The 27633-nt window shown below is 41.9% G+C and overlaps 1 protein-coding gene and 1 long non-coding RNA gene across 4 annotated transcripts in view; one reads left to right on the top strand and one right to left on the bottom strand.

The window, feature by feature from the left end:
* The window catches only part of arhgef40 (Rho guanine nucleotide exchange factor (GEF) 40), a 40057-nt gene extending 12430 nt beyond the window's left edge, over positions 1-27627 (top strand). The window contains exons 4-28 of one of the 3 annotated variants that reach the window (XM_034857029.1): positions 373-658; positions 2677-3483; positions 3616-3838; positions 4115-4344; positions 4435-4623; positions 5203-5317; positions 5990-6083; positions 6213-6299; positions 7297-7413; positions 8252-8350; positions 8474-8625; positions 10369-10507; positions 11180-11299; positions 12733-12924; positions 13026-13553; positions 13681-14045; positions 14493-14742; positions 15619-15708; positions 17665-17871; positions 19545-19724; positions 19883-20063; positions 21605-21715; positions 24471-24580; positions 27223-27266; positions 27497-27627. In XM_034857029.1, the coding sequence (XP_034712920.1) occupies positions 373-658; positions 2677-3483; positions 3616-3838; positions 4115-4344; positions 4435-4623; positions 5203-5317; positions 5990-6083; positions 6213-6299; positions 7297-7413; positions 8252-8350; positions 8474-8625; positions 10369-10507; positions 11180-11299; positions 12733-12924; positions 13026-13553; positions 13681-14045; positions 14493-14742; positions 15619-15708; positions 17665-17871; positions 19545-19724; positions 19883-20063; positions 21605-21715; positions 24471-24580; positions 27223-27249 (4899 nt within the window). In that variant the 3' untranslated portion in view covers positions 27250-27266; positions 27497-27627. Of the gene's footprint in view, positions 1-165; positions 263-372; positions 659-2676; positions 3839-4114; positions 4345-4434; positions 4624-5202; positions 5318-5989; positions 6084-6212; positions 6300-7296; positions 7414-8251; positions 8351-8473; positions 8626-10368; positions 10508-11179; positions 11300-12732; positions 12925-13025; positions 13554-13680; positions 14046-14492; positions 14743-15618; positions 15709-17664; positions 17872-19544; positions 19725-19882; positions 20064-21604; positions 21716-24470; positions 24581-27222; positions 27267-27496 lie in introns of those variants that run through there. The other 2 variants (XM_034857030.1, XM_034857028.1) reach the window with 2 other exon arrangements.
* The window catches only part of LOC117935123, a 20820-nt gene continuing 18614 nt past the window's right edge, over positions 25428-27633 (bottom strand). The window contains exon 3 of the long non-coding RNA XR_004654685.1: positions 25428-25528. This is a non-coding gene — a long non-coding RNA (uncharacterized LOC117935123). The remainder of the gene's footprint in view (positions 25529-27633) is intronic.

Here is a 27633-nt window from a genome sequence, read left to right as displayed (position 1 = left end):
TTTTCCACAATAGAAAACACAGTCACATGTCTGACATTTGTGTTTGGCGCTGGCTTTTGGCCAGTGAATAGTGTTGACTGGTGTTGTATCAGTTCTAGAAATTTGACTCATCTGAATGTCAAACAAAACCATGCAGAACTGGCTCACGTGGGCTGTGGTTTGTGAATGGAAGAGCAGATTGTGCCTGAGCATTAAACTGGATAGATTGTAACAATAGGGACGATTTTTATATGGCAAAGAGTCCATTGCACATTCAAAAGAGGTATAGAGAGAAGATTTGGCAAGCATGATTTCATTAAATGCAGATGATGCTTATATTGGTTTATTTATACGTTCAACACACTTCCTTTCTTTTTCTCCATGTCATCACAGTCTCAGTACCTTGGCTGCTTGTTCCTTCACTCCGGCTGGCCTCTGTGTTTAGGGGAGAAAGTGGTCGTCCAGCTGTCCACTCTGGACTGGAGGATCCTGCGCAGTAATGACTTCTACCTGCAGGTGGTACCCTTTTCAACGCGCTGCCCCCGTCTGGCCTTAAAATGTCTGGCCCCTGGGGGGCGAACCGTTCAGGAAATCTTGGTACCCGAGTCACAGCACCCCCTTGTGTTCACCACTGAGTGGCTGCACAGCGTCAACAAAGAACGGGGCTACAAGAGAGAAGGTAAAGACTTGTACTTCTGTACTTCTTTTGACATTTCGTTCCGTCATGTTGTTTCCGTTTGCTTCGGTTCTGGGTAAGTATCAGGAAAAGGTCTCCCACAAGGTTGTTCTCATGGTCTAGGCCAGGCTTTTACTCTTGTTGCTAAGCCAGTAATAATAACTAGGAAGAAGACTGCACTTAAAACACGGAAAGTAAAACGTGGGTAGAAGAGGCTGGTTTTTATCATGGATGTCATGTGGAAGGGCAACAAGATAATGGAGAGATTTGTTGGTGTCATTAAGTAAGGAGGCACAAATGTAAGCGTTTTCCACGTAGCTTATGTTGGTGTCTTTTTTTAAGGATACCCTCTAGGGCTGCACAATTAATGGAATTTTAATCACGATCAAGCATTTGGCTTTCCACTATCAAATTTGCATGATTGAGCGATTATTTTTTAAATGCGTCATTTCATAGTTTAAAAAGCCAATCTACAGCACCGCAAACCACTGTCTGACCATGAGCCAGTCACTTATTCCCTGCACCGTGCAGCTTAGTTTCTAGATGTAGATAGTCACGGACAGAGCAACGTGAGGAAAATTCAACAGATATCAGTTGGTAATACGTCGGTCACAAGGTTAACCAGTTTACCAGTAAACGCAACATTGTGTCCTATCTGTGTTGTTTAGACAACAGCAGTGAGCAGTGCTAGTCGGTGCTAGTTAGCATCTGTTAGCTCACAGGTCTCTACGGCGCTAGTAATATTTTTCCTCTAGTTCTCACCGGTGCACCTAATGTCCTTGCAATCGCTGCAATGTTGTTTATACGGACATGGTTTAATTTTGCGTTACATGCCCCATTTCTTCTGTAAAGCCGTGCCTGTGTATGAACCCGCGCCTCTATTCTCTCCCCACTTACTCTCGCGCAGCCCTGCCACACAGCGGCGCCGGTCACACTTCTGACGTTTGTCCATAGTTTTAATTGTTATTAACACAGCTGTGTATTATTAAGCATGAAAGGCAAACCTGTATTTGTACCAGTGTTTCCGCGGGTAACTCTGCTATTGCGGCCGCCATTGCGAAAACACAGAAGAAGTTATTGAATGCAACTAATTTCAGTTGGTAGAGTAACAGCGTGTGAGACGAAGCTGCTGGACCTGGGCCGGCATTGACCCATGGTCAGAATATCACAGTTAATAAAAACTGTCACTGTCTTCGTGCAGTGACGAGACAGACATTTCCTACACACGACGTGTGTAACTCTACTGACCCGCCAGTCCACCCGTGCTGGACCCGTTCATAATGACTCATGAGGCGGCTGTGGCTCAGTGGTAGAGCGGTTGCCTGCCTATCGGAAGGTTGGTGGTTCGATCCCCGCCCCTGCAGTCATTGCCGAAGTGTCCTTGGGCAAGACACTGAACCCCGAGTTGCCCCTGGTGCTGCGTATCGGAGTGTGAATGTTTATCTGATGAGCAGGTGGCACCTTGTACGGCAGCCCCGGCCACAGTGTATGAATGTGTGTGAATGGTGAATGTTTCCTGTAGATTTAAAAGCGCTTTGAGCAGTTGTTAAGACTGGAAAAGCGCTATATAAATACAGCACATTTACATTTACATTTACTCAGCGGTCTCTCTGTAAGTAGGCTAGCGTCCGTCGCACTCCCTCTCTCTCTCCCTAGCTCTTTTAATCAGTTATTGTTAAAAACAAGTGGAGCAGCTTTCTCAGAGATATATATTAAAAAAAAAAAATCCAACGCTACTGATTTCAGAAAGCTATTTTTCATTTGCATGTGTTGCAGGAGTATGTCTATACAACTTTAACACAAGAAGAACGTAGCATAATATGGATATGGTAGAAGTTATAAATAGCCTATGTGACAATAAAATGTTTTGGTCAAAATCAACAAATAATCCTGATTAATCGTGATCACAATATTGATCAGAATAATCGTGATTATCATTTTGGCCATAATCGTGCAGCCCTAATACCCTCAATAAACAAATGAATGTGACATTAAGTTAGTTCTCTTTAATCTTTTCATAGTTGGAGGAGGACTCGACACCTGCCTGGTCAGTACATGTGATGGTGTTGTTCGACTTCCATGGAAGGAGGTTGTCTACCCAAAATTCATGCATGACCCTTCTGAGGAGCTGGGCCTGATGTCCAACAACGAGGGCCCCACATCCAACCGCCTGCCCAGTGAGGGGGGCAGCAGCCTTGGGGGCTGGGGTGGCTCATCTTCTGGGGAACTGGACTCCTGGTCCTGGGATGAGGAGGAAGATGATGGTTTACCACCAGACGGCTTGGCCTCTGAGCCTGCACTTCCCCGGCGAAGGCGCAGCGAAGATGGGCTCGGCCGGACAGCGAGGCACCCTCAGCTGGACGGGGACTATGTGGAGTTGTTAGAGCCCAGAGTGGGTCCTGATGGAGGGGTTGACACGAGGCAGAGGTACCTGGAGATGCATGGAATTTGCAAGACAAAGACTTTGCCTCTGTGCAGGAGAGGTAAAGCTATCAAACTCCGGAAGGGGAGAGCTTGGGGATATGGGAGACTGGAAGGGTCAGGAAGCTTTCGTGCTGTCCTTGGGGCCAAAAGAGACGTAGTTACCCCAAAAGGTGACATTTTACCACCTCGGCCTCCACCAGTACTCACTGAACCTGGCAGAGGGAGGCGGTCTTACTCCTCTTCTGTCCACGACTCTGATGAAGGAGACAAAACAAGCAGAGTCTCTGAAGGCCTGGAAAGCCACCGACTTTGTTTTGATGGCCTTTTCAAAGAGAGGAGGCCCGGCGTGGGTAAGGAGAGAGATAGCAATGGCCACACACAGCCGTGCAGAGACGATCACAAAGGTAAAGATTCTGAGAGTGGCGACAGCTTTGTTGCAAACGAAATCCATGACTTGACGAGCCACAAAATCGGACACGTTATAGAGGGCCACTCAGATCATGGATCTCATTCAGACTCTGTTTTCGAGGATACAGATAAACCACTGAGCGGAGACAGTGATGCCACAACCCCAACATCAGATGCCCCAGAGAGATCATTCACTGGAGTTTTACAAAGTGGAGAACTTATCAACAGTGGGTCTCAAATGAAGAACTCGTCAAACCCAAAGGTGACAGAGGAAAGGGATGACAGAAAGACGGAGGACAGAGTTTGTCCCAGAGGAAAGGAAGTTAAAACCGCAGGATTCAGGGCGCCAAGGTACAGATTTATTTCTAAGGGGCAATTCTTCTCATTTGAATTCATTTCCACACTTTCATATGTAAGTACAGATGAGTAACACTTTGGTGCTAACTCTGCACACAACGTACAGGTTTTGAGACTTACACACATATAGGCTTGACACCAGTGGTACAAAAGACACCCTCCTAAACCATTCTACAGGACATCATGACTGAACAAAGTCATTTTTAAAGTGATTCTAATTATTAACTGTCTGTTGTACTTCATCAATACCTTCCTGTGCTTTGTCTTCAGGAGGAAAAGGAAGGGAAAGGGGTCCAAAGGTAGGGCTAGGTCTGGTGGTCGTACACCCCAGAGAGGATCAAAACATCAGGGTAAAGCTGCCCAACCAAGTCTCACCTCCTGCTCTGCTTTGACAAAGCTGCCGACCACAGAGGACAACCAAAGAAAACAGGCAGATGAACCTGACGGAGTGCCGCCTTCAATTAATGAAGGGACAGCGGACACGAGGAAAAGAAGTGCAGGTATGAGTGAAAGGGAATGTTAATGCATGATCCTATAAGTCCTAAAATACCTCATAGAATATTTTCTCTAACTTTTATATCCCTCAACAGAGAAAGAAGCCGAACCTTTGCCTGTCTGCAATGGCCAATCAGGTACATCCTTACTAAACCACTCTAATGAGGAGGCAGGGTCAGGAGAGACATGTCCGGATCAAATAAATGCTGTTACATCTAAAGTGCCTCCCCTGCTGAAGGAACTGGACACGGAGCTCCTGCAGTCAGGGAAGCTAATGTTGACAGGTAAGTTTATTTTTTCTATGCTCATAGATGTGTGGCTTTGTTGTTGTTGTTGTTGTTGTGTTTGTTGTTCTCCAGCACACATAGGTGGGTTGGTAGGTCTTAAGTGCCAACCGCCCAATTATCAACATTCTGCACTAACATTGTTCTTTTCAGAGAATAAATCAGTCAGATATGAGCATACGTACATGATACAAATACACTCTTAGATTAGGTGTGACTTGAGGTATCATGGGATACCTCCAATGTTTATTATGGATAAACATCCATAAATCCATTTGCAAAAAAAACACATTACATTTCAGATATTGTCTTATAACCAGGTCTGAAAATGTTCTTTGGTATTTTAAAAAGTCAGTTTTATCTTTACATTTTATGATTACAGTGCAAACAAGAACTGCTAACTGCTAATTTGGCATCTAAATTCATGGTGCAAATTCAATAAATTGTAAACAAATAGATGCTTAAAAAACAGAGGTGAAGGTGTACAATAAACCAATGTAGCAGACTAATTGTAGACTTGTTAGACCTTTCTCTTGACCTCCTCTCTCAAACCTAAACCTGATGCTTATTGACCCCCAGGTACAGTGGACAGGCTGGGACGTGCTCTGGTTGTCACGGAGATGGATGTATCAGAGGAGAGCTTCTCTGAGGAGGAGATGACCCGGGTCTTGGCCTGCTACCACAGAATCACTCGGTAAGTCTGCGTTCTTCCCAGTCCAATCAGACAATAAATCCAGAGATACATTTCAGTAATAGTGACGCAATAGGTTTCCATATATCACCAGGGAATTAAGGCTTTTACATTTTTTGCACCTTAGAATGCACATTATCCCCTATACTTGCATATCTTAAAATCTATGAATAGCTAGTTCTCTGATGTTTATAGTTAGTCTTGTCCCACTTGTTTCTTGTCATGCCCCTCATTTCCAAAGCTATTTCGCCAAAGGTGCTTCATAGTTATGTTTGACTTGACTTGGTATATGCTAACGTTGCCAAATGCAGCAACAGGTGGAACTAAGAATACGCATCATGTGCAAGAAAGTGGGAAACTGATTCAAAGTCAATTTAACAAACTTCTTTGAGCTTGCCCATTTGCCTAGCACAATCTCCAGTCATCTGTTGCTCACAGAAAGTTTGGGAATAAATTATATAAAGTTACATTATTTAAAAAATCAATACCCCCCTAACTGTCCCCTAGAAAGTACTATAATTGGTTTCATCTTATGATTTCACTTCTGAAGAGTAGACATCATTCGTCTTTATTTTTTAAAATTACAGGTGTGTCATTTTAATAATCTTCTTTATTTACTACCGCTCCTGTTTAAACCCTACATTCACCCCTCACCTCTCTATCCATCCTCATCAGGCCTGCAGCCAAAGAAAAGGGTCTCACAGTATTAATGGACTGCAGACGCTCTCCACCCTCCACCCTCGGCTTCTCTGCTCTTAAATCGTTCCAGGTGAGATCGAGAAGAAATGCTATTTAGCCAAATGTGCTAAATGTTTGCTTGTGTTGCTCTAATTTGCCTGCAGATGTAATGAAGTAGGTCAAACCCATGTGTTTCTGAGTGTGTTTTTGTGTGTTCCAGGTGTTGGTTCCTGGCGGCCTTGGATCTGTTCTGGTTTTAGTGGAAGAGCAGCAGGAGTCCCTTTCTCATAATGTAGAAGGAGCCGAGGTGACCTCATGCAAATCACACGTTTACAGTTTAGGATACAACTTACACACACACACACACACACACACGCACACACTAAAAAGAGTTGTTTGTTTCCTATTGGTTCAGTTAGTTTTATTTCTTTTCTTTGCACGTCTAAGCTTTAAAACACAGGTCGCACACCCACAAGAAACTTAATAAGTACTAATACAAAATATGTTAAAATCCCAATGATGAAGTGTGCAAACATTAGCAACATGTTCCTAAACCTCCATTCGCCATCATAACAGCAATAATAACCGCTCACATATGAAATGCTAAATATTCAAAAGCCAATAACATTTCCTACTCCATGCTTTGTTTGCGTCCCTTGCTATAATGTGATGAATGTCAAATGCACTTAGCTGGATCGCGCATTCACGTCGGGCTTGAATCTAAATGAACCTTATTTCCATACATTTGGCACACAGAGTTTGAAAATAGCTGTTATTTTAAAGCTTTATTCAACTCATTGCTTTGCATTGATCAGCAGAGATTTTTCTCACACACACGCATGAGAACACTTTTCTTGCCATGTGGTTTGTATTTCAACTTGGCAGCTTTAGAAGAACTTTGCATGTTAAAGGGAAACACCGCCCTAAAAGATGTTAACAGCTGTTGCTGCTGCATCGCACATTCCTGCTGATTTATTAAAAAATGGAGATGATTTAAGTGCAGAGAACATGCTTTTGTTTTAAGGAAGCTGAAAATAGGCTCTCAGAATCAGGAAGGGAGACTGTTAGTCTGTTGCCATGAATGCAAAATATAAACATCTTATTTAAGTCTAAATTAAATAAAGATATAGAGGATATTGCACAGACTAGACAACAGTTTAAATGATCAAGACTACAGCGTGATCTTCTTATAAGTTGCATTTTTGGCCAACTTAAAAAAAATATCTGTTCCTTTTCTTACAGTTTGTTGCTGTCATTTTCTTTTCCTGCCCTTATCTTCTCTCATCCTCTCCTGTGCTGTCCAGATCCACATGGTGCGAGGGACAGGGGTCCTTCAGCAACATGTTGACAAGCAACAGCTGCCCAAAGAGATGGACGGAGACTTCACCCACTGTCACTCAGACTGGCTGGCCTTCAGACTAGTGAGAATCTGCTGCTGTTTGTCTGTTTTAATAAAATCAAATCCTTTCCTCTTAATTGTACCCCTATATCTCTACATAGTTTTTGTTCTAACCACTAAACTGAAGCTGACTGGTTTATTGACCTGAGCATGCCTTAAAGTGGTCTTGACAAAATTGATCGGGAAATGATCACTTCAGGCATTTTTAAAGATTCATATCTTTGCAAAATGGTTCATATTTATTTAATTTGTATGAATTTAGACCATTCTAACACAGAGTGCTTGTTGCAGCCATGTAGTCTGAGTCTTATATAGATATATAAAGATGGAGATCAGTGTTAATTGTATTGTGAAAATCTGCCATTTTTTTATTTTTCTGTTCTAGCACATTACAAGTTGTCATTACTGCTGAGTTTTCTGTACCTCAAGTTTTAAATATTCTCACAAAGGTGAGGGAGTAGAGTGGGAGAAGTTCGGAGAGGAGGAATGACAGATAGGAGGCCGTTGGCTGGAAAGAGAGATTGTTCGGTGGTGGTCGATGATTTTAAAGACTCCTGATGAACTGAGTGTGGAGGATCAATCAAGCAAAGTTGGTCTGAGAAGAAGCTTAAGGGCTCTTAATGGCTTTCCCCCAGACAGTTATTTTGCTTTATCTAAATAGATGAAAACAGTTTCCTGTCCTCTGAACTTTTTCTGACCTTTCTCATGAAAAGAAAACAAAGAAGGCATTTCATAACTTTTATAAACTAACCTATGTCTGCTTTGCTTACTATTCGTGTCTAGTCTTAATTTAATGGAACAAGTAAAATGCTAATCTCAAAGTCAATCATTCCACTGCTACTTTTTCCCCCCCCCTTCAGAGTCTGGAGAGTCTGACAGAGCGTTGTGAGAGTGCCCTTGCACTCCTCGGAGAAGCACTGCAGGCTATGGACACTGAGCCAATGCCAGGCAACATCAAGGTACAGACTGCTAACATGGCATGCTTTTTTTCAGTGTATCAGTAATTTGATGACATGACATTGTCTTGTGGCTGACAGAGAATTCTCCACAGACACAATAAAAAGCATACTGTTCTTCTTCAGGCTGTTCCTCTGAGCATTGACAAACACAGACAGCTGATGGCGAGCGTCCTGGCCGACCAACGCTTAACTGAACCACAGCAAAGGGGCGGGGCCTGGCTCGCGGGACTGACCAATAGTGCAACTGGACTGGCACACAAGTCAGCAGACTGCAGGTAGGAGCCAATTCAGTGTGCCGATGTGCTGCAATAGTAGCAATTGGCACAATGACTATTATCCCACATGCCGAAATATGTTTATTCATATTATTCAAATTCATAATTGAATAAAAATGTGTCTAATGATCGGGAATGGTGGGCTAGGACTTTAATGAGAGATTCGTGCCATTTCCACGATATCACCAAAAAACGATAATGGGAACTCTTCAGGAAATCGCTTAAAGGTCCAGTGTGTAACACGTTTAGTTGTTCATTATCAAAATCAGTGCCCATTTACAAACTTGTCCTTTTCATGAATATTTACCACCACCATAAATTCCAAGTATTCCTATTGGCTTGAAATTTTACATTTTAATTTGCATGAACTGGGGTAGACTCTCCATATTAATGCGCCATCTTGAAACACGTCAGCCGGTAAGGGACATGCAGGATATACTGCTCCGGCTGTCACATGATAAACTCACAGCTAGTGCTAATCTGGCGATGGGTATCATCGCTTACCGGCTCCGGCAAATTTGAAGAAGGAAACGTGGAGGACAACATTCAAAGTATTCAAAATCCGAATATCCAGGAACACGAGTCTTCTTGCATCTGATTGCTTAGTCAGTTGGATCGCCCACTCTGAGTCTGTTCATTCTATCCAAAACTTGAAAGATGTGGAGCATTTTAAAGTCTGAATAGAGTTTCTCCTCCTGTCATGGAGACTCTTCACTGTAGGCTGTGTCAAACACAGATTTACTGTTAGCCAGTGTTATTTGGACCAAGTAGTAGGCATGCTGTCAACATTTCTTGCTGACCTTTTTAGTTTCTTATATTGTACTAGAAAAACTGTGTTTTTGTGGCCCCTTCTGTTTTCTTTTTTGTGTCCTTTTCACCTTTTTTTTTTAAAACACTGAAAATTACCACACCCAGTGAACCAAACAAACAATGAATTGATCATTATCATGAAAATAAGAGAAAAAAAGTGTATAATATTATTTAGTATACACACTGCTATACTGTATTAACAGATTAGAAGTCTACACTACACATTATTTAGAGTAGCAACGTGTGAATCTGCATATACTTTCTCTTGTTATGATGCTAATGATGCTATACTGCTAGAATATACATGAGACGCAGGCCTATGAAAGTAGGACTATTTTAAATACAAAGATGTCATGACAAATTATTCAAATCGGGCAAATACTCAGAAGTGCACACAAGATGTACACAAGCAGCTTGGTCCCGAGGGGCAGAGAAGGGATCTGCATGGCCTTTGCCTTTTCCAGTTGTTGTATTAGATTGAAGGATTTTTTGTTGTTGCCATAGGTTAAAAATACTCTGCATCGTGAAAACAGAGGTGTTTCAGAGTTGCCAGAGGAGAAAGGGAATGTGAACTAAACATCAAATGGGAGACAGAGCAATGCAGCTTGTTTGTGCCCGACTAGAGCTTTAAGATGATCTAAAGACTGCTGTAGTAGCTCTTGTTCTCATCCAGTAATGAGTTTTGGCTCAGTCTGCACAAAAATGAGGCCAAATATAAGTATAGGCTGATTGCTGAATGCTTTTTTTTTGCTTGACAGTTGGTCTGCAAGGTGTTCTTGTTTTTCATAAAAACATCATTTCAACCAGCCCAAACTGTGTGATTCTTGGCGATGATTGACTGATGACCGATTTTAGAATAGAAATAAAGCAAAACCTCACTCTTGCTCATGAGTGATTGCTTAGTGAGTTTTTTTAAAACTTTTGTCCCATCAGGGCTGCTCTTGCAGCGACCTCTAAGCTCTACGACAGCGTGGATGACGCTCTCCATCGGCTCGTCCGATTGTCCAACCAGAGAGGTCGGGACCTGGAAGCTCTGGGACGACTAGCGGGGCTGGTGGACAAACTGGAAAAGGTGTGCCAGCTCTCATGTCTTCTGAATCTCGTGAAAAAAACTCTTGTATGAACCAGCTGTTGTGGGCATAGGCGTAATTTACGGGGTGGGGGGTCACAAACCCACGTTATAATCAGATCTGGGCTGGACTTTTTTTTTAATGTTTTTGGTCCTTTTCCTAAATTTTTCCGACCATTTTCTGACATTTGTTTTGCATTTCTTTGTCCCTTTTTTTTTTTTTTTTAGTTTTTTTTCTACAATCTTTTCAAGGTTTTAGAAGGATTGTACAATTTTAGATTTTAAGCATCATTGCACTATACATACAGGATTTTCAGTGCTTAAACCTTTCCCGTCCTCCCTCCTCTCTACTGTTCCCACCAGGGATTGGATGGAAACTCCCATATTTGTTGTTTTGTGTTTTCTGTAAGATATACTTCTTATCACTTTACTCCCTGGTCTTGCTCACCCACAGCACAACAAGACAGATACAACATGGACAATGCAACACAGTATACTGGGCCAAAAAAAGGATGTGATGACTATCTTCTCTCACCCCTATATCTTTCCACTTCATGTACAATCTTACACTCCTCTGCAGTATTTCACTTCCCTTGTGTCTCTGTTTGTCCTCCACCTAGAGTGAATGTCCTGTGTCCTCCTCTCACCCCTCTCCCTATCTCACTTATACCCCAGTGTGATAAGGAGATTGAGCAAGTGCAGTCACAGCTGGAAGACTACAAGGACCCTCCTCTGTCCCTCAGCAGACTCTCGCTCAAACAGCAGAAATTCAAGACGTTCAGAGAAACAGCCAATGTGAGTGTTTCTCCTCATTTCTTGGCACAGTATTTGTTAAAAAAAAAACTTTTGTATGGCAAACATATGTTTGCATACCTAACACATAGTAAAAAAGAGAGTATGCTATTTCAATGTACTCTACTCACAATCACAGCATGATTCTTAAAACTAAAGCCACAATGTTCAGGATTTCAAACGTCCCTGACTTTGGCGCCATTCGGAGGTGGAATCAAGAATGACATGCAGACACATAGACTGCACCAATTTTCCCCAGGACTGTCTCTACATAGAACATTATCCCAATAGAAGACTTTTTGAGACTAAAAGATGACATAAAACTAAAGGTTGGGTGTGTACACACTTTCAAACCGGTTTGATATTCAAAGCGTCCATATTATGATCATTTTCAGGTTCATAATTGTATTTTAAGGTTGTACCAGAATAGGTTTACATGGTTTCTTTTTCAAAAAACAGCACATTTTTGCAGATCCTCTTTTCACCCTGTGTGTTGAGGTCTCTGTTTTAGACAGAGTGAGCAACATGGCACATGCTCAGTAGCCAGGTAAGATCACATCAGCTAGTGACGTAGAAAGCCGTGCAGATTTTTAACAGCTCACCCGGAGACTGAAGTGAGAGGACATTCAGAAACTTGTATCGCACTCAAAACGGCATGGATAGTTTTTTCATATGTTTGTATGCATATGGAAGCACCAGAGACACAAAAAACACAGAATCCCAGAAAAAGTTTTTTTGTTTGTTTTTCATCATAATATGTGCACTTTAAGTAAAACGCGGTACTCGACCGATATACTGAATTTTACCACTAGGTATCACACTTGGTGCATGTTAGTTGATATTAGCAAATTTTAGAAAAATATTGATGTATAACTGATATTACTGAGTTTGTACTTGCACTACCGTTACTCTTTTTAGCTTGGATCATTATTCCCATGTGTTGTCAAAGTGGATGTTGTTTAGAATATGATGCATACGATTTAACTAGAAATATGTGTTTAGTTAGTTTTTTTTTGGTTTACCATGCCTGTTCAGACAAAGGAAGTGTATTGCACATCTTATGTTCATTATGTTCTGGATTGATTTTTTTTTTTGTAGTTTTTAGATGTCTGTGTGATTTTGAACGTGTTTTTATCCCTTCTGGAACAGTAACTAGCTCTCTATATGGAGCTGCTCCAATGTCCTAGACAAGTTAATAGCTAAAAATGTAAAATGTAAACAGATGTGTTTTGAGTGCCCTTTGCTGTTTAGTGGTATGTTTGGATCATTCTTGTGGATACAGACTAATGTACAAGTTTTGTGGGCATGTTTCCATCAGACACAGCTATTATTCCATTCATGATTTTTCCAAAGTGTATCTTGTCAAGCCTCTACAGTAAATACTTGGGGGTTTTTCCAGGCAAAGACCTTACAATGGATCTCCCTGAATCCTTTAGGAGCTGCACAGCGAGACTCTGTCAGTGCTCAGCAATTTGGAGGGCTGGTGCGAGTTGGACTGGGCGGGCCTAAGTGACGTCCAGATCCGACTTCCTCCGGTCAGGGAGAAACTGAGAGACATGTCTCACTGTCTGTCTGACTGCTGGACCACCCTGGATAACACACAGAGGCTGCTGTCCACACTGACCGAGGTAACGCAGCGAAGGAAGCCATCCGTTATGCACACAGGAAGTTATGATCACATGTTGAAGGGCAAATAAGATTCATCTTTTCTTTCCTGTCTCATGTGCAGGCCACCCAGTGGTGTGAGGTGGTCTTCTCCACCTCCTCCTCCCCCTCTTCTTCTTCTTCTTCTTCTTCTTCCACCTGCCCTCTCGCCTCTCTCCCCCCAATCCCCCCGTCCCGTTTCCAGGACGCTCGTTCCTTAGCCATAGAGCTGGGCGGCGGGGCACTCCTTGATCTCTGGACCCAGACGGTAGAGCGCTACCAGCGTACCGTAGCGCAGGTTAAACCTCGCTTCCTCCAGCCTGACAGGGCCCAGAATCAGGGCCAGGGGAGGCCAAAGACGCCATCTGCCACCAGCCTGTGGGACGTAATGGGTTCTGAGGGAGAGGGCGACTGGGGACTGGGAGCTGGAGGAGGCGAGGGGGGGCTGCAGTCCTGGGGATCTCTGGCATCGCTCTTCAGGCCGCAGACCTGCTCTACGCTGAAAATAGGAGAGGAGAAAGGGAATAAGAAAGAGGGAGCAGGGGGAGGAGGAGCCAGCGGTGCTGGAGGAGGGAAGTTCCTGCAGAATCTTCTGAATCCTGCAAAGAAGAGTGTGAGTTTGTGCTTCATTTTGAATTGATTATCTGTTGTGTCTGCTCATCTTCTTGTCATGTGAAGGGCCAAATTTGGAGGAAATGAGTAGTCCTTTAAGAAAATCAACCGTGTCCCTTAACTTTCAGCCCACAGAGGCCCCGCTCCCTCCAAAGCCCCCCAGGAAACGCCACCCCAGCTTTGACCTCCAGGCTCTTCTGGTTACCCGCAGAGGCACGCCTACCCCTAAACCTGAGTCCCCGGTGGGTGGGGCGAGCCGTAACTCCCCCATGTCGTGGCTGGGGAGACGGACGGCAGCTGACCCAGTGATTGCAACTAGCATGGCTGCAGCCATCCCTGGTTGGGGGGGAGGAGGAGGAGGGGTGTTAATACGAGGGGTGGAGGTCAGCAGCAAGGAGGTGGTGGACCACACAGGCTCGCCACGGCAACACGTGCTGCTGGGGAGGACTGAGAGGGAGACAGGGACAGACAGGGCCGGAGCAACTGCACAGAGGTGTGTTTGTAACATAATTCCTTATTTTTTCCCTTAAAAAAAAAAAAAAAAGTTCTATATAGGGTCCTCCTTGTGTGTATTTTTTTTATGTGGGAACTTGAATATGAGAACATTTGGCTGAGAGCTCCAAAACAAGACCAACCTTATAAATTACATTAACTGGTCAGGCTAATATGAAAGGGAGAAGTGATTTATCCTTGTTGGGACTTGACAAGCTTCCAGCTGAAGTCTGTTTTAGAAAGATGTTATCAGTCAGCATGCAATCTCAGATCATGTGTTCATTACTAACTTTTTGATCTCTGGCCATTGCTTATTGCTATCTTCACTCCCACTTCCTTTTCCCTTCCTCTTCCCTTACTCCCACGGTTGCTTGTGCTTTTGCAAATGTATTCATCCATTTTCTTGATCTTTCTTAATCATTTCCTTGCTTCTCTCTTTCTCCCGCAGTAAGCTGTACCTGCTCTGGTGTAGGATGCTGAGTTCAGAGAGGCAGTATGTGGCCGTCCTGAAGGGGGTGGAAGAGACATACCTCCCCTTACTGGAGCTCTCAGACACCCCGGCCTCCATCAGGGGGAAGGTAGACACCCTCTTCCCCAACTGGGCCAGCCTCAGCACCTTTCACTCGCAGAACCTACTCCCGGCCATGAAGGGCGCTCTTTTGCAGAGCTTGTTGCAACAGGACTGCTTCAGCAAATATGTAAGTCTAGGAATGTAGGTAAACATCTGGGCTTTCTTTATGTTGTTTCATCCATCACTATCAGCTACTGCAACCCAGAATTGTGACTTGCAACCCCTCATCACAGGTTGCACAGATCCCCTGTTTGTGGTCCTTCAGATTTATCCTTGGGCCCCTTGGGTGGTCCTGACCCCCAGGTTGGTTACCTGTCCCCAGAGTCAGAACTTAACATGGGGAAGCAGCTTTTAGTTTTTATGCTCCCCATATCTGGAACAAACAACGCTTTTCTTTTAAATCAAGGCTGAAGACTTTTTGATGTTGTGGTTCTTTAATTTCTTATATTGCACTATGAATTTTATTCTCGTATCTCATGTTTTTTTAAATTCTTTTTGAGTTTTAATTTGTTTTTAATTTGTTTTTCATGTTTTATTTAAAGCACTTTGAATTGCCCTGTTGCTGTCATCTGCTATGTAAATAAAATGGCCTCGCCTTGCCTGTGCATTGCAGAGCCTTCTTAATTTTTAATGTACTTGTATTTAGAAAGTATTATCATTGTCACATTGTTAAAAATAATTTTTTTGTAGTCTTATTAAAATGTATGTTAACATGGCAGTTGAATACATCACTTCTTTTAAGGAGGAATCACTTGTGTGGTTCATAAACCTGTGATAGTCATTTACCAGAATTTATGCGAATAAAAGTTCAGATGTGCACTTTTATTTTAAAAGTACAGCTATATGTTGTATGTAATGTTATATGTATGTATATGTTATTTGCAGTATAATCATAATTTTCTTTTTTAATTGTTCAGCAATAAAACAAGTAGAATGGTCTTTACAAAACTTGTCCTACATTCTCTCGTTAATGTGGCTTTGTCAACGTCTTTTTCTCACACAGCGGGAGCAGTTCCTGCAGTACTCCCACTACATCAGGAGTAAACCAGAACTGGACTCTCCGCTGGTCACACAGGCTGCCGACTTCTTTAAGGTAAGAGTTGTCCTCATTTAGCTGCGGCCCAATTAAATCCTTGAGTCTCTCTAAAACATCCAACTTACTGCGCACACAGAGAGTTTAGCAGAAGTGTTCAAATGTGAGATGAAGAAGCTTGTCCTCCCGGCTTTCCTACTCTTACCTCATTTCAGTAAACACATTCAAAGTTAAGCCAAGACACGGCAGGCAAAAACACAGATTTTAATGTGTTGATAGTGAGATTTTGGGCTGATTTGTATTCCTTTTAATATTCTGAGGGTTTTTTACAGAGGGATTGGTTCATATATCATCAGTAGCCGGATTATAGAACATATTATACCTTAAAATGAAGCAAAATTTGATTTTTGGATGTATGGAGTGATTAAAAAGAGATTTCTAAAAAAAACTCAAAGTCAAAAACCTTTGACTCTAACATGCTAATCAAATGAAACAAAAAATGAACCTGGCCTTATCCAATGTTCAGATTTTTGAAGATCTATACACTTTTTTGATAATGCATCATATGCATATTTGTAATTAATCAACTGGGAAAGTTTCTGGGTGAAATGTGCCTGTAGTAGTCTTACCTTAAAAAAAGTGCCTTGTTTTCTTACAGATTATCACTTTCCTGAATCTACGCATAATAAGAGTGTCAGGGTCATAACATTTTTATTTGGTTTATTTTCTTTTTTAGAAAATCTGTTAAACCACAAAGTGAGAACCTCATTAGGAGTACTTTCTGCACACATCACAAGCACAGAGCAATTAAAGTTGCTTTATTCAACGGTTGCTGCAATTAAAAATGAGTTGTGTATATATAGTAAAGCTAATTACATGTTAAATGTACACTAGAAAAGCCAATTAAATGTGGATTATGGAGAAAGCAATTTGAGCTTGCAAGCTACAATTAACTAAAACTAATACATCGACGGCATGGTAAGATTACTAAGAGGACTTTACGACAAGAGATCACAGTGCTTGAGATCTTATTCAAGTTGTCAAATGTTTGATGAAGGAGCATTTCTAAAAAACCACCAGCAGGAGGAGGTGTGAGTTCAACTCACATTGTTCAGCAGCTTTAAAACCCACTGTGTATTATGGCTGCATGAGGGTTTACGGTTATTGTGATGGATGCGATGATGGTGATTGTTTTGGTTATGGTGGTGATGATTGTTATGAGGATGACGACAGTCGACAGCACACACGGTTTCTGTGATCAGCGCAAACCCGGGATTTCACTAAAGAAACGGGATTTCACTAAAGAAACAGATTGAGATGTCTTTATGGTTTGTATTGTATTTTTCGACCATTAATGATTGTAAAATCAAGTTATTTGAAGATATAATGGCCAAACAAACAATGATCCTGACTACACGCGTCTCATGTGGTAACTGTAGCCAAATGAGATTTTTTTTAACCACAAACAGAGTGATTTTGGTTTGTTGATTTTGTTTTACAGTGGTTTTTGTTTTTTTTCTTTACATGGAGTTAGATTTTTTTACTACATGATACATTGTGATGTGTAATGTTTTATTATTTATGTTGTGACATAATCTTCTTATGTAAATAGCGTAATTTCTAACAAAAAACTCATTTTACACAGCACATTTAAAAAAGAAGATATTTTTACAAAAGAAATAGTGGCCTGTATAGTGTGTTAAACTTGCCAGACCTTCCTCTGCAGCACTGTGGAGGAAGGTCTGGCGAAGCGGGACTAGATGGCAAAAATCAAGCACATTTTCTCGCATCTGACTTCTGCCTGTTTTCTCTGCCTGTGCAATGCATTATGGTAAATAATTGTAAGTCTGTGAGCATATATTGTAAACTACTTTATAGATTGCACTGTGGGGTAATTGGTTTGTGTTGTAAAAGGTAACTTATAATCTGAGTATGACATTGAGACAACATAAGAAACAACTCAGTGTAACTTTTTCCTTTTCTTCCAACTCCCCTTTTCTCTTCCCTGTCCTGCAGTCCAAACTCCCCCCAGCCTCCCCCCTCTCCCCTCTGTCATTCCCTCACTGCCTTCAGGCCCCCACTCAGAGGCTGGAGCAGTACTGCGAGGCCTTAGAGGAGCTGGGAGGGATAAACCCCGCCTCCGACTCCGCCCTCTCCATCCTGAGACACGCCCAACAGCATGGCCAGGACCTCAGGGCCAGCGACCTCATCGCCGGATGTCCGGTGAGACTGCCTGTCCCAGTTTATGACCGTGCAACTGTAAATCAAGTCACACTTTCTCTTCTCAGAGAGAAAGAAACTAACTCATCCTGATGAGGTCAGACTGGAAGAGAATGAATTTTGAATGCTTTTATTGCTTGAGTTAATACCATTTTTTTGTATGTTAAAAATGGACTTTGTCAGCATTTAATAGAATATAAAAAAGGTACACATGCTATTTAGGTTATATATACTTGACTCTCAATTGCATTTTCTTATTGCAGTTGCTCATCACAGTGAAACACAGTGATGACTATGTTCTTGCATGAGTGTGTGGGGAGAGTTGGTACAATCCAGGAAATTCAAAACAAACAAAATAATAAAATTGTCTCCTGCTTAGAACACAAATAGAGGAGTGCAGCTAATAAAAGAAAGGAATGTGGGGGGAAAAAGTGGAGTTTTTAAAATCTTCTACTAGAAAAACTCTTGCAGTTTTTATGGATTGGATAAAAAAAGAAAAACCTTGCCTCCAAAAAAACCTTCTAACCCTAGCGAGCACCACATCCATTTGCCCCGTGTTGTGCTCTTCTGACACAGCAGAATCACACACGCACACGCAAAACTATTCCCTCCTCCCCCTTTTGAGCTGGGGGAAATTACGGCAGCACAAACACTCCCATAGAGCTACTTCAAATCACGCTGCAAAAGCTCTCCAAGTGGAAAAAAAACGTGTAAGTGCAGGTGTGTGTATGGGTGGGGTGTGTATGTGGGTGTTCATAATGTGAGTGAAGCATCAGTTATATCATGACACACATTTCTAGAGGTTTAAAAATAACGGCTCAGTGTGACAGGTTGCTGGTAAATTATTAGTCCTCTTATTTTTATTGGCAGAGCACTTAGTTGAGAAGATGTTCACCCAATGTAGTCACCCAAGTCTTGTACTGAGTCCTTAAGGAGCGCTACTTAAAAGTTGCCTCTGTTAGGGGTTGCAACAACATCACAAAGTCCTTTGACCCGGTAATTGACATGAACAATAAAGTCCCATTTTCACAAAAGATGTGAGTCAGCTGGCCAATTAGAGCAAAGAGACAGAAGCATCTTTATGAAGAGGGAATTCAGTGTGTCACCATGCAAGGCACTGTAATTATGATACTGCTTTGTCCTTTTCTTTATTAACTCAAGAATAAGGCTTTTCAGTCTTTGTAGCAGAAATGTCTCTCAATTCCAAATCAAAATTTTGAGTAGGTTAAGGAGAGAATTTGTTCGGGCAAAAGTGAACAGGCAAGAAAGTGACTTTTTAAAGCTTAAAATTAGTTAATAATCCCATGAAGATTTTCAGATTTAACACAGTTACTTCTTTTTGAGCTAAGGAGCAACAAAATGCGTGCGCACTGGCCTTTTAAAATGTTCCAAGGAGTCTGATATTATTCACTTGTTTCCAAAGCTGTCTGACTTTTTCTATATTTTGTTTGTTGCTTTGAGGTAATAAAATGAGACTAGATTTTTAAAAAATAGTTTAAAAGAATTCAACCGACTGGCAAGAAAAAAAAAAAAAATTAAAACTCAAATCAAGGCTAAATGGCCTCTTAAGAAATAAATAAAGATGGTATCTTTTTGCAGATTAAAGCCCTGAGCCGCAGGCCAAGATAAGTGCATCCTAATGTGTGTGTGTGTGTGTGTGTTATGTGTGATTTCAGATCCCAGTGGCGGAGCGCGGGGAGTTGGTACGTCAGGGCGAGCTGACGGTGTGCGGGGGGGCTCGCAGGAAGCGGGCCGGCGTGAGAAGCGTTTTCCTCTACCAGCACTTTGTCATCTTCACTAAACAGAAGAGCCCCAGCCCGGGACTCACCGCCTACAGCTACAAACACAGCATCAAGGTACAAGACACACATCTCTCTCTCTCTCTCTCTCTCTCTCTCTCTCTCTCTCTCTCTCTCTCTCTCTCTCTCTCTCTCTCTCTCTCTCTCTCTCTCTCTCTCTCTCTCTCTCTCAGTCCTCTTGACTATACTGCATGTTTATTCTCCTCTCCCTGCAGACCAGTGAGATGGGTTTGACTCAGAGCGTGGGTGGGGAGGGAGTGAAGTTCGAAGTTTGGGTCCGACAGGCTCCTCGAACCAGAGACTGCATCACGCTGCAAGCCAAGGACAGGGAAGACAAGGCAGCCTGGACTCATGACATAGCCCATCTGCTGTGGACACATGCCATAAACAACACAGGTACAGTCTGGCCTTTAACCTCAGATGTCTTTAGCCTCTCAGAAATATTTAGAAAACCTTAAAGGTCCCATTTTCAGATCCATACTTGTATTTTGGGTTTCCACTAGAACATGGAAAACTAGAAACTAGAAGCTGTTTAAAATACACATTATTTTATACTCATACCTGAATGTACTTGTATCTGAAATGTTCTGTTTTAGATCCTGTCTTTTTAAGCTCCACTTCTATTAAAAAAATAAAAATGAAGTGTGCTCTGATTGGTCCGTGTTTATGGGTCTTCAGCATCTGTGCTCTCGGACTCTGCCCTGTCACTGCAGCCGGGAAATGACTGTAATGGCACTGTAGCAGCACTTTCTATATATATATATATATGCTCATTTATAGGCACAGTTTTTGAATATGGCTGTGTGCATTTCTTGTTGGATTGAGCATTTTGATACTTTCACAGTGTTTATATAACACCTAAACCTGCTTTATAAAGAAACAAGACACAGAAATCTCACTTTTTACAATATGGGACCTTTAGTCAACCTTTAGTGTTGGGATTATAAATAGAAAGAGCAACTTGGGGAGTACTAACTGCACATGTAACAAAAGTTTATTAAAGCCTAATAAGGTGTTTTTAGTGATCTAACTTGACGTAACTAATTTTGCTTGATGCTAGAAGCGCAAGGCTACATTAGCCGTAGCATAACACAGATCCAACTGAACTGTCAGCGTTTGAGTTGCATCGTGGGTAATGTAGGCGCCAGGTGTTGATAAGAAAAAATAAAGCATGGAATAAAAACACTCCTGAAGTAAGTTGTCAAGTCAAATGTAATAATAAATTGACTTTGCAACATTTTGTCTTCAAATTGTCCACAACTTTGGCACTCATACAGTAGCATTGTCTTGATCTTGTATCTCATTAAATCCCCAGACAAAATCCCAGCATATACGGAGCGTAAAGCAGGAAAACATCCTGAACAAGTGGCCAGTCCACTGCAAAGTTAGGGTGGGGGCCACTCTCCCATTTTTCATCCTGAATCAGAACATTGTGGACATCTGAAATGATGGCCCAAAAACATGTGCGGGAGGTCATTTTAGTCTGAAATTTTTTTTTTTTTTGACGTGAACGCACAATTCTGATTCCTCTCTGTGTAACTTCATCTGTCTTCTCTGCTTTCCTGTGAGTAGAGAACACGATCTGCACCAGTCCAATCTGCTGTTTGATTGTTGCTTATTTATTTATGCCCAGCTTTCCAAGCTCTGCTGGCTATCACATGTCACAAATCCACCTCCTTGTATCCATAAAACCTCGAGTCTCAGGATGTCTTCCTGTAATTGGTTTAGATTACAGTATCTTGATAAAAGGCTTTGCAGCTGGCATTCCAAAAAAGGGTCTGACACTTACTGTACGAACTGCATTGTTCCCATGTTCCCAAACCATAAACAAACTGTATTGTCAATGATAAGCCAAGTTCTTCCCTTACCCACTTACACCACTTGTATTATATCTATATACATTTTTTTTTAACAATTTCCCCTCCTCAATCTTCCAGAGTTGTGCCTGAAGGAGTCACTCTGCATGGGAATTTCTAGTAAGCTGCTGCTGGACGCAACAGGAACTCAAGTCTCAGAACTGGACTCTATCTACAGTCTCAATGACAGAGGTAGGCTCAAATGAAGTCTATATCCACAACGTTGCTTGATTGCTCTTGTTCTGCCGGAAATTCCGCCGGATGTCACTCTTTTTGGATGCCCAATTACCTCCTTCTTTGTGTCGTAATTTTAAAATCTAGTCAATTTCTGAGGACTCAGATCTCTGCAGGGTAAATCCAGACAGCTAGCTAAACTATCTGTCCAATCTGAGTTTTCTAACACAACTTGTTGAACTTACACAAGTTCTACCAAAACAAGTTCCTTACCGAGGCGATTTTGCAGAGGCGCCGTGGCTCCGCTCGGTGCTCAGTCCCCTGCCAAAACAATTGTGATTGGTTTAAAGAAATGCCAATATCCAGATCATGTTTTTCTCCTATCCCGCAATGCTAAGTGGATTGGCCAGACCCTGCTCCACAGCACTGTGGAGGTAGGTCTGGCTACATGAGACTAACTCAAAAGAGAATACATCAGCAACACTTATTCTGGACATGTGGGATGCTGCAGGTACTAGGAGCACTGGGCTCTCAGGGGAGCTGCACAGGGAGAAAAACATTTGCAAAGGATTGAAAAGACCTGGTATGTACAGCTAGATCACTAACAACTGAACACTTAATCTTACACAGAATGTGCTCATGTTTTTGGAAAAAGTGAGTAATAAAAAAACGATTGGCAGTTTAGTGTGGAGTCTTGATTTGAAACCCTGCAGTTTCTCTTCTCACCTTCCAAATACAGAAAGACTAAACCATTTTTCAGTTCAATCTTTGGCTTCAGGAAGTCGGTCAGGTTTATGTGACCAGAACGGATTATTGGATTGTTCAAATTTGCTTTCTGAGCTGAGAGTGATGTGGCCCTGAGATTACAGACGGGAAACAAAACGGGTCCTGGGTGTTTCTCCTCATGTGCCAATGTAATAACGTGGTACATGTTTTTTTTTCAATCTGGCGCCCTCAGGCTATTCTATGAATTTTTGATATTTGACTCACACTGAGAAATTTTGAAGAGCACTGACGTGCCTGCAGAGAATATGTAGCTCTGTCGAAAAGCACCTTTTATGTGCTGTAATAAAGAAAAAAGAAAATCCCATTACATCCTTAAGTTCTGTGTCTCCCTTAAACTGTGGCTTTGTTGTGCTTCCTGTATCCACAACCCCCCCAAAAAAACTAGTACAATGACAGTGCACTGTTTAAACAACTATTGCAGATTTACATTACAGTTTTATTTTTTTAAATACGGTATATATTAGTGATGGAACTCTAGGGTTTTTGTAGGATTCACCCTCTGGGGAGCATGAATGTAGTTTTAATAATTGTTAATTTTTAATAAGTAATGCAACACTGTAAGATGATGTTTTGGCTGGTGGCTGACTGAAGCGGGGACCAGAGGGAAGCAACTTCAATTCCGCATTCAGGATATACTGCTCCGCTTTTCGTGTTTTTGCTGTCACATGATAAACTCAGAGGTGCTGCCAATCTGCTAATGGGTATCGTCGCTTAGAAGAAAACATGGAGGACCGCAAGTGTTCAAAATCCAAATTCCAGGAACAGGAGTCTTCTTCATCGCTCAGAAAAAGAAAAAAGGACAGTGAAAAGGGCAAAAGACCGTCTTTTTGAAGCGTGAAGGCCACCGTAGCTGTAATACGTGCTTGGAACTGCATGGTGCGAGAGAGTTGATTGCGATATATGATCTCAATGCTAGATGGGAGAAATTCCTAAACATTGGACCTTTAATGGTAATGTAATAAGGATTTTGACCATGTCACCAATCCCTATTCGTCAACATAACTGGCCAAATACTGAGCTATCCAATGAGTAGCTACAATGCAGTTTGATTACAGAAATCCTCTCAGTAATCTAAAACATCAATCAAAACATGGTTTCAATGTTCAGGCAGCGATAAGAATTAAGAGAAGTTCAGAAAAAACTACAATACTTTAGCACACTCTCCACCTACACACATAATCAGCAACAGGTTCCCAACAGGTCCGTGCAGAATAGTCGAGTACAATCAGAACGCCATCTGAAAAACGAGAGAATTACCAATTGAGATGGAAACATGGGAGGCGGGTTAAAGGGAAATATGATCTTTGTCACAAAACAACTCCTGGAACTCACATCACCTATTGATGCAATGGATTCGTACTCTAACATATGAGTGGGCGGAGTTACCCTTTAAGAAACGAGATCCTGCCCGCAGTGTTACAAGTGAAATGAAAACACATAAACTATTTAAAAAAAAAAGAGATCATTATTCAGATTCCAGACCCAGCTTCCAGTCCCCCAAAGGCCACTGTTGCCTGAGAGCCAAAGTCATTTTTCCATTCATTGCTCGGTGTAATGCACATACTGCTCACCAGGTGTCTCATTGAGCGCAGCAGCTCAGGATTTCAATGCATGAATTGTCCTGAACGCTGTTAGAAATTCATTGAACAAGATGAGGAAAAAAATGCCTTTTCTCTCTGACTCCTCTCTCTTTGTCTCTCCCACACCCAGTTTCTCCTAAACCCAGTTTCATTTCAAGACACGGTGATTGGTTTGCATTATTAAAGTGTACACACACACAAACACACACAGACAATGCCTAATCTCAATGGCAAAGAATCCATGTATGCAAATCAAGCCTGAATGCATAATGATATCATTATTTGATATTTGATCCACTGCTTGGAGCAAAAAGAGAGAAAAATACATATTTTCAGTGTGTATCACCTGCTAGATATACTGTATTTTGGTATCAGTCAACCTATAACCACCTCTTTCTCTCTCTCAGTCCACAGTAGCTGCTCAGACTCCTCCTCTGTCGGCAGTCAGAAGGAGGGGGGATCCCCGGCGTCTGGAAGGGACCCCAGGAGAAGCTCCGGATCAACAAGTTACTCCCAGGTGGGGTCTCAGTGTACCCGCGTACAGTAACACACAATCCAGTGACTGCAAAGGGGATGAAAACGTTTTTTTTTTTATTTGCTGTAATGACTCAACACTTCACCATGGTTAAATGTAGATTCAAAATGTGAGGAATGTGAAGTGGAACCACAGGCTCTTTTCCAAATATTAGAAGGCTTTCCAGGAATCTTTTCTTTCTTTTTTTAGGAACCTGCATTTTTCCAAAAAGTCTCTGATATGACTTTATGACTCTAAAGGACCGGGAACTACCCAGGCAGAATTTGCAACACTGAACATAGTCAAAGACAAGCCTTGAGACTGCTAATGAGTACAGCATTCTTTCAAACCATGCACTGGTTGTCACTGGGATCAGTTCAGTCAGCCAACTCACATAGAATGGATTTTATGATGTGAATGTAGAATATGTACAGCATTGATATTTGGCATCAAGGCTCTCATATTTGATGACATTACTGTCCCATGTAGGGGAATGTAGAATCAGAGCCTACGGGTGGAAGCTGGGGCTGTATGGATCAACAGCAGCTACAACAGAATAATAAAACTAACAATAATAATAAGTTTCTTTGATATAGCACCTTTCACATGATAAACATTTGTAAAATGCAATAAGCTCTGACAGAAAATAAGTAAGGAAAAAATAACTGACAGACCAGTGAAAATCCTTTAAAAGATTAAAACCTAAAACCCAAAGTTACAAAGCGAATTTAAACAAGCTGCTTTTTAAAAGCTTCAACAGAGACTGCCGAATGTAAGACGGTAGGAAGTGCGTTCAACAGGTTTGGAACCACCGATTCAAAGGAACGGTCACCTTTAGTTTTTAAGCGAGTAGAGGTTTGGAGGGAAATTATCACAAAATCTGCATGTAATATCAGTGAGAAATGCTCTCAAATTGAAAGAATGCGCTCTTGAATAAAGATAGGAATAAAACTCCATTTGGGCCCACAAGAAGTCCCTGGTTAGAAGACCTGAGGGACCTGTTTGTGGTGTATGGATACATCAGGTGAGAAATATAACCAGGTTACTGACCATGCAAAGCTTCATAAGTCTAAACAACAACTTTATATTGGATCCTGAACTCGATCGGAAGCCATTGTAATGAGTATAAAATAGGAGTGATGTGTGACATCCTGCTGGACCTGGTCAACAGCAGAGTTCTGGACTAGTTGTAGACTGTCCTGGGACGACTTGCTGAAACAGGGGAAAACGGAGTTGCAGTAAACGAGCCGGGATGATATAAAACGATGAAGGATCATCTCAAACTCTGATTGCGGAAACAACAGCTCCAAAGCGGTAGATGACAGCCTGTCCCAATCCCAACCAGTCTAAAAGTAAGCCACATTAGAAAGAGTGCGCTGATGACAGAGAGCAAGTGAGAAAAACGTTCAGATTAACTCTCACTTTGAACTTTACTCAACTTTCAGTCAGTAATGTCGTAGGGGCAGTCTGTGTTGTTGTCAAGATTATGGGGCAAGTCGGGACCACGTTTCCATTGGTTTGAATCTGTGTGCTTATGTGTCCTCGGTGAAAAAGTGTTGTGTGTAGGTTGTTTTATGATAGAACCAAACCCCAAAACCACTTAGCAGGCTGCTCGACTGTGGGTTAGGGGTTAAAACGCTGACCGTGATCCACAACATGCCCAGTTTACATCTGTCTGTTTTCTCTCTCTGTCCCTCTCCCGCGGCTATGTAATCAATGTATGAAAATGCAAAACCGGTTAGCAGATCGTCCGCCTGGATGGCGCGCAACAAAGGTTCCCGGCTGGACTCAAAATGGAGGCGTTGCAATTAGAAATCGTTGAAATGTGTCATTTTCTAATCAGTAATTTGCCCGATCTTCATGCATGGTTCTTCTTAAGATGGATGAGTGCATTCAAAAGCCCATTTGTTTGTTTTTTACCAGCACTAACAATCTTTCCTCTGTTCTAATGGTTAATATAATACACAAGAAAAAACCCATTTATTTTATTTATAGTTTATTTGGGCAAAATGGAAAACATAAATATGTTCCTCAGCTGCTGTGGCATCGCAGCCATTTGAATGTAACCTACGCCTGAGATTAGTGGAGTCGTTGTGCTACAGCTGTTTCAGTGAGGTGATAAAAAGGTGTCCTTCAAATGGCAACATCATTTCTATATGTTAGTAAAGTGTAGACAGGAGTATGCATCCTCTTAGCTGTAAGGAAAACAGCAGTACCTGTCTGCCATCTCCATGGTACAGTTTAAATGAAATTGCTCTGCACGCATACGCACGCACGCGCACACACAGACAGACACGCACACACACAGACACGCACACACATACATATATACACACACACACATTCTCTCAATCTCTTTATCTAGCAAACAGAATATGACAGATTGGCAAACAGACTGCGCTGGGAACAGATTGACAGACAGACGGACACACGCATCCCAAACAGATAGGGCAAACACACAGACAGTGATACGCACATATTCAACAACAGAGGGAGGATAGCCGCTTGCGCCAATGTACATGCACGCTATGGCATGTGCGTGCACACACACACACACACACACACACACACACACACACACACACACACACACACAGCAGAATACAAATATGTGACTGTTTCTGTTTGTCTTTATTTCTCCTCAGAGTCAGTCTCCTTCTACAGCCGTGTAACTGTCATCTCAATAAGAGTAAGTTACATTTCTCTCATCTTTTCTTCCTCTCTCTGTTGTTGCTCTTTTTATATTGCTGCTCATGTCACAATGTCCCAGCATCGCTTACTTTCTGATTCTGCACGTTTTGTCGACTCTTTTTCTACTTGGAGGAATCTATAAACACATCCTGAAGAATGCTTAAGATCCATGAAAGAAATGTAATGTTTAATTTCTTTGTGTCTCTTTCTGTAACTTTTTCCAATCAGAAACTGGACCCTGGACTAAAGATTTCATCATCTCTATTCCACCTCTGGGCAAGCCAAACTGGACTTATGGAGCAAGAAAACAAAACAGAGACCCTCATTCTATTTGAACTTTTCTTACATACTTGCTAATCTTCCCT

Source organism: Etheostoma cragini, chromosome 19, assembly GCF_013103735.1.
Source record: "Etheostoma cragini isolate CJK2018 chromosome 19, CSU_Ecrag_1.0, whole genome shotgun sequence".
Taxonomy (NCBI): Eukaryota; Metazoa; Chordata; class Actinopteri; order Perciformes; family Percidae; genus Etheostoma; species Etheostoma cragini.
This window is presented reverse-complemented; position numbering and strand designations above follow the sequence as displayed.